This window comes from Coffea arabica, chromosome 5e (genome assembly GCF_036785885.1).
Source record: "Coffea arabica cultivar ET-39 chromosome 5e, Coffea Arabica ET-39 HiFi, whole genome shotgun sequence".
Classification (NCBI taxonomy): Eukaryota; Viridiplantae; Streptophyta; class Magnoliopsida; order Gentianales; family Rubiaceae; genus Coffea; species Coffea arabica.
Genome location: NC_092318.1, coordinates 51,978,627 through 51,992,686, shown reverse-complemented (window position 1 = coordinate 51,992,686; position 14,060 = coordinate 51,978,627). Strand labels below are relative to the sequence as shown.

General features: G+C 35.6%; 1 protein-coding gene and 1 long non-coding RNA gene across 3 annotated transcripts; both read right to left on the bottom strand.

Annotated features, from left to right (window-relative positions):
• Positions 1-1,091: 1,091 nt before the first annotated feature.
• Positions 1,092-2,993, bottom strand: LOC113688576 (uncharacterized). Its single transcript, XR_011814539.1, has 2 exons — positions 2,456-2,993; positions 1,092-1,448 (listed from the first exon to the last, which is right to left on the bottom strand). It is a non-coding gene; the product is annotated as an uncharacterized lncRNA (long non-coding RNA).
• A 4,470-nt stretch (positions 2,994-7,463) lies between these two features.
• On the bottom strand, positions 7,464-13,141 carry LOC140004056 (ADP-ribosylation factor GTPase-activating protein AGD5-like). 2 transcript variants are annotated; one of them, XM_072049221.1, is made up of 12 exons: positions 12,765-12,903; positions 12,355-12,397; positions 11,780-11,838; positions 11,505-11,595; positions 10,375-10,429; positions 10,176-10,266; positions 9,845-10,079; positions 9,229-9,433; positions 8,916-9,091; positions 8,451-8,699; positions 8,319-8,377; positions 7,464-7,889 (listed from the first exon to the last, which is right to left on the bottom strand). In XM_072049221.1, exons 2-12 carry the CDS (start codon positions 12,355-12,357, stop codon positions 7,736-7,738), a joined length of 1,377 nt encoding a protein of 458 aa, XP_071905322.1. In that variant the 5' UTR covers positions 12,358-12,397; positions 12,765-12,903; the 3' UTR covers positions 7,464-7,735. The 2 variants fall into 2 exon arrangements, with proteins under 2 accessions (XP_071905322.1, XP_071905321.1); XM_072049220.1 differs by lacking the exon at positions 12,355-12,397 and having other exon boundaries at positions 12,765-13,141.
• Between the last annotated feature and the right edge of the window lie 919 nt (positions 13,142-14,060).

The window sequence follows — 14,060 nt, the reverse complement described above, 5'->3', positions numbered from 1 at the left end:
GTTGGATTGGGTTGGGTTGTTGGGTGGCTATTATGGTCCAGGGCCCATGAAGTATGAATGATCAACTCTAACGAGTTAATGTTTAAAATTATGTGTTTATTCTAAAGAATGTGTTTGAAATTATGTGTTACTCAAGTAAAGTCTAACCAAAATGTAAAAGTTCAACAAACACTAAGGGTGCGTTTGGTTCTGCAGAATTGGAATTGAATTGGAATTGAAATTCTATAGAATTGGAATTCTATGAATTATAATTCCAAATCATTGCAATTCTTTCGTTTGGAAAATGCATAGAATTGATATGGAATTTGTTTGGAATTCCAAATTCTTTGTTTGCATGAGAGAATAATTCATTAGGAATTAGAATTGTTTTCATGAAACATTTGCTTACAGAAAATTTTTCTTTTTCCTTTACTATATAATATTTTTTTAACATTTAGCTAATTGTTACTAAAGCTTTAAGGAAAAAACCAATTTGTACCTTTAATAATTTATTTTTTCTTGCATTTAGCTAATTGTTACTCAAGCTTTAAAGAAAAAAAATTAGTTACTTTTCTTCAAAAAAAATATTATTCTTGTTTCTTTTCTTCTTAATTAAATTATATTAAATAAAAAATAACTATATATTCTAACTTAAAAAGTAATTAATATTTATCAAGTTAAAACCTTGATACTTTTTATAAAGCTAAGAACTTTAAATTTTAGAAAATCAAAAGCCTACTCTATGATATTAATTGGGAAGGAAAGTCATAGCTTGTGCCTATTATAAAAATTTGAGTTTTGTATCTTACAAGAAATTCCAATAGATGAATATGCAAACAAAGTGACTTTAGCAAAATAGAGAGAGAGAGAGAGAGATAAGCACAATTATACATTGCTACTATTCTTCAATAAATGGCCATTCTAATATTAAATTAAGTCCGAATAAGTTCCTATCAAATTTCAAGGCTAGGAATGATTTTGGCTAATTAGTGTATTAAAAATGCTCACAGTAAACAACTGCAACCACATGTAGTATTGGTGAAACAGTGACATCCATTTTAATTTTCTTTCTGAATTGTCAAAAACCATTTAATTGGATGAATGACAATAAATTAGAATAAAAAAGGCACAGAGCAACATTTTATTATTATTATTATTAATTGTCTCTTCCATTTACACATGAGACAGCATCATAATGACATATTATCCCAATTCCATACGAGTTTACAAAGCCTGCTGGCATACATAACATAAAGGTAACACCTAGTTCACACAGGCCCTGTGGTCTGCTGAGCCCTGGAATAGCTTGATACAGAAACAACATTATTCAGTATCATATCTCATTTGCATCCGAGTCAGAGTGAAATTGTTACAAAAAGTAGCTTCCCATATTTGTCACTCGAAATTAAGAAGACAAAACCAAATTTCACCATGCCAGAGGGATATGAGACGCTGCTAAAGCTAATGGCCTGCAGAAGTAATTACTCTGTGTTAGGATAACAACACATATTTGTTTCTCTTCCAGCTCATACATGAGAATAAATTCATAAGCATTTTGATCAGCCATCTTACTGCCTCACAGTATAACTATAACCATTTCTCATAACACTTTATTTCCATTTTGCAGTAAAAAAGTGTGTCTCTGCGATGAGAAATTCGTGATGTGTAACCAATCAAATGAAATGCTAAAGTGAATCTTAACAGAGGTTCAGAAGCAAAGCCAAAAGAGGTGGGCCTAATGTCTGGTACAATGAAAGCTTTTGAGCATAAAGCAAAATGTAGTTTACACCAATCACATAGTAAACCACTGTTTGGCTAAACGGCCATTAGTGGATTCCATCACAGATCTTGTAGCGGCGCTTTACGAATTGCAAATCATTCATAACTTTCAAACAATCTATTTATTACTGCTTCAAAATACATGTGCACACAAAGTATATAGAAACTAAAAAAGAAGCCTAAACTCAGGAGAACCATTAATTTATTTACAAAAGTTGCATCTTACCCCAACTTTCAAGAAGTCAAAAACAAAATTTTGTTTATATGGAAGACAGCATCAGATATACTGAGCCAGAGAAACAGGTGCAAAGGAACTTCTTTTGTCATTAGATATCTGATGAACAAGACAAGAAATGAGCCAAACAAAACTTGAACAAGTCCACCTGAACAGAAATGGATATGAAAGATAAAATGGATATGGTTTCGTTTCTGTCTTGTTATTGGGGATAGCTCAAACAAACTGAAAAGAGGGATCTTGCCGTTGAAATTTTCTACTGTATAGCATTTTCACCTTTTGTTTTTAAAATATCCACAGCAAGTAAAGGTCATAAATTTAGTCCAGAATTACAAAAACCTACAACAAGTAGCTAAATTAGAAACAACCCATAAAACATTAATGCCAGCAAAATCACTAAAACGCTAAAAAAACCCGAGAATCACATCGAAACAGAAGAAAAGGCACAACATTTGAACTTACTGTGAGAAAACCAGAAGCCCAAGATCCAAATCGCTTATCCTTGAAGCCACCAGAAAGGAGAAGCAAAGAAAAAGATTGAAATCCACCAGAGGCAACTAGCAAGCTGTAAGTTCCCCCAAAGGCCAAAAGGCAACAGCAGAGCGGAGCAGAGCAGAGCACTCGGAGCAAAGGGCAATGGGGGAGACGGTGGTGGAAGAGGCAAAATGTTAGGGTTGAGGTGGAAGCGGCAGTGGACATCAGAGCAATTGTGCTGAGGAAAAGCGGTTAATTAGATAGAGAAGGGACGCGAGTGAACTTGACCCGATTTTAATTTTTTACCCATGTTGGATCCGCGTGTAGACCCGTTTTTGAGGGTTTAGACGTGGAATTGGAATTAGAATTCTTTTGGTCTGATAAAGAATTCAACTCATGGAATTGGAACCTCTTGAAATTAGAATTCAATGCTAATTCTATGGAAAAGGCAGCATCCAAACACAAGAATTAGAATTGGGGTTCCAATTCCAATTCTAAATCCCAATTCTATGGGGTACCAAACATACCCTAAATATAAATGGTATTCTTGTTTGTCTTTATCAATTGGCACACCAAATTTATACAAAAGCTCGTTCGAGTATCAAATAATTTGAATTTTTTTAATCCTATAAAGCAATTTTTGTATGACTTTTTCGTTAAAGATTGTACACATTGAAGCAGTATCATTTACACCATGACCTTTGTTGGGAGCACAAGGGAAATGTGTATAGGTAAATCAGACACTCATTTTTTGTTTTAAAGAAAAAGAAAAAGCTTCATAATTATCACTGCCTTGCTTTACTGATAAGACTAGCAAACCATGCGTAAATAATTGTCAAAGTCGGCAAGGAAGCAGGTGATTTTTCATTCTTGGCGCTGTCCTTCTTGGACGAAGAGCCCTCCTCTCATGTGTTGATGGAAAGCGAAGCATGACTCAGTCAAATCCTTTCTTGCCTAGCTACTACATCCATCGTGGTAGAAGCAAGGTTAGTAAAATCGGGATTTTATGTAGGATCTAGTTTCATTGAATCGAATCGTAGGAGCGTAAGATCCTACCAAAAGCTGTTAATTATAATTAAAGGCTATAATTCTTTGATAAATTATAAATATACCATAAATATTTTCATTTACTTGCAAAATAGAGTCTCGTATTTCACAAATTTATAAAAAATTGTAGGATCCTACGATCTTACACGATCCTACCGATCCTACTACGATCCTACACGATCCTACGTAGATTAATATGATTTGTGATTCTGAATACGATCCGGATCGATTTTAGTTATCCGGACCATAGGATCATCGTGATTTTGACAACTGCGGGTAGAAGCATTTTAAATATTTATTAGTGACCCGTCGTTAAAGAATTTGATGAGTGCGTGGAGTCGGGGATCCCATCTATTTCGAGAATCTATGAGAGTGTAATTGATTGCCTTTTCACGTTCCCTAACCAATTTTATATGCATGGCTAAAGCTGGGATTGTCAGAAGAAGTGAATTGATTAATGTGTATGATTGCTCATTCCATCATCAACGGCCATACTCAGAATAAATGACCGTTGCAACCGGGAGCTGTTCTAGGATCGCCGTCGTGGGACACTGAAACAGTTGCTAAGTTGTATTCTTTCGCTCTGCATGTGCCCAACAGCCCAGTTTTAGACCGACCACGCTTTCACGAAGACAAGAATGGGAATGAATACAGGGCTGTCAGAATCGTCGTTTTTTTTTTTTTTTGTGGCCTTTTTTGGGATTTTTTTTGTTTTCGGGGGTTTTGTGAGAGGGTGAAAATAGAAGACAATTTCTTTTTTTATTGGATAAGCGGTTAGACATCATCATAGACAAGTGATAATTGCACTCTAAGAATTTCATTCTAACAATTTATTATTATATGTGAAGGAAAGTGGAATGCCCAATGATTATTTTAGACCCGTAATTCTTCTACACCATTCCACACGGGTGGTTGTAGGGGTTGGCGTTGAAAAAATGCGCTCAGTATGTTGTATTATTCTACAGGAAGTTAGATATGGTTGACAAAAAATTTTCAATAAGAGACTAATTAAACGTACGAAAGGTCCTTGCGAGAAAAGATTGACAACCACCGCCTGTCTTTCTATACATTGTATAGTGTTCTACGAAACCCTCGCCACAAGAACGCGTTATGTTATCCATGCACGCAATAGGTAAATAACAACAAGCTTCTATGTTCAATGAATTTAAAGGACAGCTACCTTAAAAGAGAGGAAGTTAAAGATGAATTTTTTTTTATTTAATTTTGCAAAACTTACAATTATACTAAAACTGTATGTATCTATACTGAAGTTGTATCCATTTACGTACATAACTAGACGAAGCTGTACAAAAGTTCAATATATACTACTAGCTTTTGTCTGATCATGCATGCAAAGACGACTAATATATACTAGTGTATCTGCAGGGGTAGCTACGTGATGCAGTACACCTTTTTAGTTCCGTGCAAACTTAGTCAGACTGAGACAGATATGATTATCTTCCCCTAAAATCATCCCCTTGGTTTACCTACCATACGTTGTTGATTCTACTACAGTTCGCAATCGGGTCAGCCTATAATGTGATGAGCGGCGGAGCCAAGTGTAGTTGAGAGGGGGCATTTGTTCCTCCCTTCGAGTTCTAGAAAATTATGAAATAAGTTTGATATTTTGTAGTGTTTTTATTCTTACACCTTTCTTGTTCCTCCTCAATTTGTTTTCTAAAGAGCATCTGTTTGCTCGATCTATCTCTATAATTTTGTAAAGTTTCTTATATTAGACCCTTTGAAATTTACAAAGTTCACACGTTTGTATACATCTTCCCCTTCAAATTTCTAAGGTTCTCTCTTCATGTAAAATACAACATAATTCACTTTATAAAACAACCTTTATAAGTTTAAGCACGATGATGTTAGTTATAACCATGAAGCGACAAGTTAAATACAAGGTTGTACGACGATTCCTATTGAAGATTTAATTCTATCACAAATCTATACATTGAGCATTGTCCTCTCTGCTCAGAGATCCTTAACTCTATCACTACAAATGATGATGACATTTTTGTCAAAATTTAAAATCTGTGTAACTTATAAACATGATATTGAAATAAATACTATATTGAAGCTTAATTCATGTTGTTTTAGTTGGTAAGAACGGATCACTTTCTTACGAAAAGAGATGTTGAATCTTCACATCAATGTCAAAGTTGTGTTGGTAGGTCTCTAATCAAAAGATATACTCTAATCTATGAAGATGATCGAAAGTAAAACCACCCAAACTTTAATTTTAACTCTAATCTATGATGATGATCGGAACTGAAACCACTCAAACTTTAATTTTAAACAAAAAAAAAAACCTATACGTTGGACCCGATAATTATAACTATGTTTTTAGATAATCAAATGTAGCTCTATCCCCGATCACTTTGTCATGACATGTTAGCTACAACAGTTAACACTTCTCCAATATTTTGACATCGATGTGACAGGCATGCGTGTGACTATGTATTAAAATTCGACCAAACGCCGAAATGAAAAGAAAAGATGAAAACGAAATGCAGAAAATGAAAGTATAACTATGGGTCGAACTCCGCCGACGGGAGAAAGAGGGCCACGATTTCAGAAACTTCAGTCTGTGGTTGAGGGTCTCGTTATCAGCAGGCAGCGGCCAACCAAAGAATGATCGAGATATCGGGATATCTGATGAAAGCGGTAGATTGCAGAATTTGACTTGTGCTCGAATTAGTCTTATACCAAGATGGCCCTTTTTATTTCTCTCTTTCTTTCTTTCTTTTTTTTTTTTTGGTGACAAGCAAGTACATTGTAGCCAAAGGCATACTTTTCCTGAATTTATAAATTTAATAACTTTCAAAATTATTATTTACACTCCCATTTTTGTTAATCACACTCCCACTATCATTCTAATCATATAATTTTTATTTATTAGACTATATGATAAAATAAATGATAGGAGTACAAATAACAAAAAAAATATAGAGTGAAAATAAAATTCCCCAAACTTTCAATAGATAAATTTTGAAAAAGGAACATCGAAGAGGAGAAAAGGAATATAACTAACTCAAATGCGATAACAACTCAAAATGATAGAACTAAAGATTTTGTATAGACGTTGATATTTTTAATCTAGAAAAATAGACAAAATTTTTAGTCTTTTAAAGACTGCAAAGAGTTCAATGTAGTTAACCAGAATAATTCCTTTTAAGAACCGTCAAGATTAGGACTGATGCTAGATTGAATAGCTTGACTCGAGTTCGCAAGCTACTCGGTCAGCAGATCGACGAGTTGCTTGATAGAAGCAGCGAGTCGAGCTCGAGTTTTAATATTCTGCACTCGAACCCTCGACGAACCTAATCGAGTTTTTTATAATATATTTTTTAATTTTTTAATATTTATTATTATAAAATATCAATAATATCCTTTATTTAAAATTATATGTAAAACATTAATATTTATTACGTGAGCTTGATTAAGTTTAATCGAACTTGATTAGATTCGATTGAGTTCAATTTGAATTGATTAGATTTAATTAAACTCGAGCTCGAGTAACGTAAATTTAAGTTGAATTCAAGTTCAAGCTCGAATTCTAAAAGTTCGACGCTTAGTTATTTTATCTCGAGTCGAGCTCGAGTAATACAACACACCCCTAGTCAGGATGATTGATTACTCTTGCTTACGTCTAACCCAGGTTTCCAGCTAATCAGAGAGACGGACACGGACATTATGGTCTCTTCATCTTCAACCTCCCTCTTGATGAAAGATACCGTGCCTTTCTCTTCTGACAATTCCCGAAGAAAGATTACAAAGATAGAATAACGATATTGCCCTCCCAAGCTCCCAACATAGCCAACATTAAACGGGTACCTGCAGGTGGGAAATAGTCTGCGGGATCCACTCCCGGCGGGATAAAAAAAAAACAGGTACAAGTCAAGGATCTAAATCGTACGGTCACACCAATTAGCCATGATCCATAGTGTGAGTCAGCAATATTTTATTTCCAATTCATCCCGAAAACCAGAACAGTAGGAGTGAACCAGATACTGTTCCAAAAACAATCAATATGAACTGCTTATTATCCGAGGTATAAACAAAAATGGAAGAAGACATTTAAGACTTTAAAGCGGATCTGCTACTCTACAAATAAGTGTACAATCCTGATATCGAAGATATCATCCGAAAACTACTTTTCTCGTAAATGTCTCGTTTGGTATACTATGACTAAGCAGGTTGCTCTCTCTCACAGGCTGATCAATGCTTTGAGAACAAGCCTTGAGTCAAAGAGGAGAAATCATACTCTTTGGCTGTCTGCGTGGAAGAAGATGAAACAGGGGATGCCGTCTGCCTGCTCACTCCAGGTGTCACTACACCATTGCTAGAAGTACTTTGACCCACAGGGTAGACACTGCAATATCATAGCAAAAAAAAGTAGGAGTCAGACAATCTGTGTCTAATTTCCAGATTTGCTCCTGAGACAAAGTTCCATCAGTAATTGCTCAAAAGTAGATGAATCAGCAGGTTCTTTAACAGCTTGAGCAGGATGAAAGCACAAAATGGAATATGGTGAGGAAAATATGATCACATAAAACATCGAACATACGTATCACAGCAAGTTTTAAGCTTTTTAAGTTGCAGAAGAAAACAGGGGGGCAAAAATTGATATGTAAAATGAGGAGATACATAGACAAATGAAGATACATTTCCAAATTCCAAGGATACCTAACAAGTCAACAGCTAAACATCAAAATACTATTAGGTTTTAGCACCTATTCCACAAAAATAATAAGGGCTGTCAAAGGAGAAATTGCAAGTATATGATGCAATAATAGCATACCTCGTTGCTGGAAATTGAGCAGTGCTCCCAACCAGCTGGGCGTTCCCCAAGTTCCCACTCTAGCAGAGAAACAGAGAGAAGAATAAGAACACAATACTTCAATCAATTACATTCATAATTAGCGAATCTTACCTGCATATATTTCTCCAGCTCATTCTTTCCAGCACCTGGCATCATCATCCCATAAAATTGATGATAGCCTGCACTTGCCAAATTCTGATTTAGCAAGTTGATGCCATTTGGCCCTTGTTGCGTATTTCCAGGAACCTTTAGCAATCCACCAGCAGCATTAGCAGCAGCTGCTGCCATTAGAAGAGACTGCTGTTGTGACATCATTGCTATTTGTTGTTGATGAGAGGCAAATGGGGATACCATATTGGACTGCAACAAAAGAAATAACAAAATCATAGCGCAACAAAATTACACTTTATCCAGAATAAAGCCAAATCAGAATGACAAAGTTTTTGCAAATAACATAGAAAAATAGGGGTGCCAATAGGTACAAGTGTTAATACATTTCTCATTTAAACTACACTGCAATTGTTAGAACTGACAGGAGAAAAGTCTAACAACATTTACGAGAGAACAGGCACAGACCTTATCAAAAAGGCTCATGATGTCATTTTTCACATCTTTTTCAGGTTTCTCTGTCATTAGAGGTGCAATAGATGGTGTATCCTTGAATAAATCCTCAATTTCATTAGCAGACTGTTTCTTATTGTCATCGACCTTTGATGGAACACTTCCTTCTGCTGTCGAAGTTTCTTGAGCAGCTGTACATAGAAACAAGGATTAGAGGAAACCAATCCAACCACCACACCTCAATCCGTCTAGAACAAAATTTCGTAATCCCAGAAGAAGAAAAGGTGCAGAAGCAGGAAAAAAAAAGGAAATGATCTTCTATACATACACTGAAAGCCAGCCCATGAATTATCATCTGCAGATGCTGCTCCTGAACCATTTTCACTAGGAGTGTCCATTGAAAGCATGTTAAAAAGATCCATAGCATAGTCAACCTTAGGTGGTGAGGCAGCTTGTGCAACCTGTTTGACAGATTCTGAGGCAACAGATTCTGTTTTCTGAATCACTTGTTGAGGCACTGGAGCTGGAACAACCTGTATATAAATTACAAAAAATAAGGCACACAGAAACCTAGAAAAAACAGGGGATCAGTCTAGGACTATCAGCAAATTTAGGAAATTATATTACTCTTATTACTAGTAAATTAATAATTACTACTGTCCATATTCTGATAAGTATAATTAATATGCACTCATTCTTGTATAGCTTCAACTTAACCTTAAGGCAGGTTATTGCAAACAAAAACATCATTTAAAGGTTTGCAAATCAGAATGCTTCCACTCCATTATGTTAAAAGAAAAAATCAACCAAAGGAATTTCATTACACGATCACTCCTGCCCAATCAGATAAGAGAGAGACTATTCAACTCTCTATATAGAAGAATAAAATCACATTTGATAACAAGGAAAAAAAAATCAAAACTATAATTTGCAATTCAACATACAGGTTCTTGAGCTTTCGGTGGTACTGGAATACTAATTCCCCCAGCAGCAACATTTTCTTTAGTGCTGCTTGTTTGAATGCTCTTCCTTTCATCAGATGAAGTCCTAGAATGGCCAGTGTATGCAGGAACATTTCTATCATTAGGTCTTTGCCACTGAGCTGATAGCTTGTCTTCTCGTCCCCTAGCAGGAGAATTTGGTTTCCCATCCTTTGGAACCCATCTCTTCTCCTCATACCTTTAATCAAGGTATTCAAGAAAAAGTGTCAAAATAAGTGAAATGATGAATGCTTCCAAATAGTGGAAAGTTTTGCCGGGGTTAAACCAGACATACTTAGCACGAATGAAATTCTCAATGCCAACTCTATCATAATTTGGTGGTAGCTCTGCTTCCCAATAACTATTTGACTTCTCATTTCCCATTGCTATAACAAAAAGAAAACAATTTCATATGTAATAGACTTTGAACTATCAGATCAACTTGAATCAAGAAATTCTCAAACCTATAAAAAATAAGAGATCGAAAATCTTACACTGAATAAATGCCACTTGTTCAGGAAGCCATGTGTCAAGGGTAGCAGATCTCACCTGCAGAAGCACCAAGAAACATCAGTCGCAAGATATTTCAAATGATGATGTCTATCCACTAAACACTAATCTGTTGACAAAAAGGACGGAAGGAAGTGGTGCATTATGAAGCAAAAAACAGAATGCATTCAATAAATTACCCTGATCTATATGAACAAGAAGTAAAATATTGGTTGCAACAATGAAATTCAGGTCTACAGTCAAGTTGCTGATGCGGATATCAGCTTCCATTTCTTCTTCAGACATCAAACTCACATCGTCCCCATGGTGTTAATTGGCCATAAAGGGTTCAAAGCAAAGCACAGAAGTATATTATTTGGAGTAATCAGCCCATACGTACTCAGAAAACAGATTTAATCAGTTTAAAAAACAAACTTATCTTAGGTGTATAGCTTACAAATCTCTATAACTGCAAATTTTAGTGAAACAATTACATCTAGAAACAAGATAGTAATACATATCCTATCCAACTTCTACCCACAAAAAAAAAGTGAACTGCAATATGATTGCTTTGGCCCCTAGAACAATTAGCCATTCAAGAAAGATCCATCATTGTGAACTGAAAAGAAATCAAAACACAGTTCATAAAACAATGCCTAACTTACTTGAACCCAGATGGTCACTTTCCATTTGAAAAGAATAACAATTTTGACAGCAGAAAAAAATTCAAGAATATTGACACAAAAAACACCGTACAAAAAATGTGAAGGCGATGAGCTAGAACTCAGACACAAGACGGACGAGGAAAAAAAAATTGGCAATTAAGTACATATGCAACTCTGTCAATTTGCATTGTAGCACATGAGACAAACTTAATAGTAGATGATTTGAACAGGTCCACTAATGAGGCTGTGCTATCAACAAACTCATTATCAGCTAAGGAGTTGAGCACATATTTTGTCAGGCACAACAATATTTAATCCTGATATTCCTATCAAAAGGTTCTTTTTGGAAGTCTCTCAGATGTATCACACAAGTATTGTACATTGTTTGAACTGTCCCAGTCAAGTGACTAGCAAATGCTTGTCAAATTCCACTCACCAGCAAGTTACATAATTAAGGAACAACTATTCACCTTGGATATGTGCACTCCAAGACTTCTGTGGATTCCAGAACATTGCATGCATATAAAGATGCCTAAATTCACACTAGCCCATCGAGGGCCCCTGCATTTCAATAATAAAAAGAAAATAAGTTAAGATTACAGCTTTACACGAATTAATGACTTCTAAAATTAACTCTTTTTAATTCTGATATCCATTGAGAGCTATTAATTTGTTGTTCAACCCCTTTACCTTTTATCTCCATAAAAATAAAATGCCAAAATAGAGAAACACTCTAGGAACTTACTTGGTTTTACAATCTGCACATTCCCTGTTCTCTGGCAATTTGAGTAGCCCTTCCAGAATCTGCAGATAAGAACAGCATAAATTTTATAAAATGGAGAGTATAAATTACACAGAATGGCGAAAAAAGGATTACATTAGCAGGAGGGAGGAGACTATATAAAAGACCAAGTTGAATTTGGACAGATTTTACAAATTATGACTATTAACAACCACAATCACATCATCCCATTGAAATGTAGAAACACAAACGAATTGAGCCTTTTTTTTTTTTTTGGCAAACTACTCAACTGGACATCTAATAAATTCACAAAAAATCCAAGTGAAGATATCTAGAAATACATGATTTGACATTTGAAGTGTTTAAATGAACATAACCAAACACTCAAGCAATACACACTTCTTCATATAGCTTACTAAGCATATAACCTAAGTCCAGCCACCCACAGTCCTGACTACAACAGGCATTAATTTCCTGAAGGAACTGCGGACCTTTTACAAACCAATTAACCCACTTTCCACGACCTTTAGTCCACCTAAAATGTGCACTAAATCTGAAGAATGTAAAAGCTCCCAGACCATATTTTGAGCTCAATCCTTGATCTCCATCCGCAAACTAATCCTGTTCAAAACTAACAAGATCAAATTACAGAATTAATATAAATTTCATATCTTCATTCAAGATTCTAAGCATTTAAACCTAAAAAGCTTTGCTTCACCCAGTTAATAGTTACTTATATGACTAAAAAAGCGTGAGATTCATATATTTTATCAGTTCATGATTAACCGTCCTAAACAAATTTCAAGCACGTAAAAAACATCCCACAATTCAGATTTGAGCCATCCCGATCGCATTAACAAAAGTTATAAAAAACACATTAGTTTCTCAACACTCAACAGCTGGCGTTATCAGAGATCAAGCCGAATTACGATAGAAGGCAAGAGATCAATTTCCTAAAGTTCAATAAAAAGCTGAATAAAGCTAATACCTTCCGATGCCTGGCATTAAGCTCCTTCGAGACGTTAGCCTTCTCGTTCATGGTGACCAACTGCTTTGATATTTAATAAAACAGATAGAAACTAAAAATTTTCTCGCACAAATCAAATTTGTGGAACCGGAAAAAGAGAGCGAGAGAGGAGAAAGCGAAGAAACGACGACGTCGGGGGCAGCGGCGGCGGCGGCGATCCTTTCCGTCTCCCCTCCCTCGTCCACTATAGCCGTCCGATCAGATGACCACCGTTCAATACCAATCGTGATTAACCGGAGAAGGAGAAAAGAAGGGATGAACAATTGGGATTCGATTTTGTGCTTGACTTATTTGTTATTTTTTTTATTTATTTGTAAAAGTTTTGGAGTCTAGCACGTGCGATTGGACTCGTTGGTCGTTGGTGGAGTTTTGCTATCTCGTACGTGTAATTGGCTCTGGTGGACCGGTGGTAAAGAAGTCAGAAGTAGGGTCCACGCGTAATTCTTGTGAGGAGTTCGAGCTGGGGGTGTCGTCCTCCAATAGATGAGAACCATGTGGCCGGTGCTGACGAGAAATATGATACTAGCACCAGTAACTTGTGGCTTTAACCACAAAAGGTGAAAATTATGGGGCCACATGGTACTTGTATAAAGACGAGGTAAATTTGGTGTGGTAAATAACCGGTAACTAATGAAAAATGATAGAAATGATAGATGTTACTTGTTAGGTATATATATTCTTCCTTCAAGAGAAATAGGGCGAAAATAGGGTATATATATTCTTTGTTTTTTTAAAGTAGGACCCCTATTTCCAATTCCTCCCGCTTTATCATCCAATCCAACCTCTATAATTTTTGTTATTAGTGTATTCACCGATTATTGAAATCATAAATAATAGAAGCAATCAAAGTGAAGTACTCAACTTTGCATTCTATATTAGACCAATAACTAACAATTAGTTGCATTATTAACGTATTTTTTATAGCCTTCTATTTTTCTAGTGATTTATTAGGCTTATCGTGTTGAATTTTTATTAAAAGCAAATTCCTACATATATCAAAGCATTTAGGCTGTTAGTAAGAGCTTTAAAGGTAGATTATGAAAACTAGTTCTTCGAAACAACCAAACAATTCAAGATCTAATAATGGTGCCTTTCGAAAACAAAGAATCAGTTCAAGATGTAATGAACATGAAACTTAGGAAAGAATTGCGCACCTTGTCAGATTTCAAGTATATGCTTCGCATAGAAATGGTAACCGAGGCTCACGATGGGGCGGGAGAAAATGCAGAGTTAGGGTAGGAAAAACTCCCATCGCTT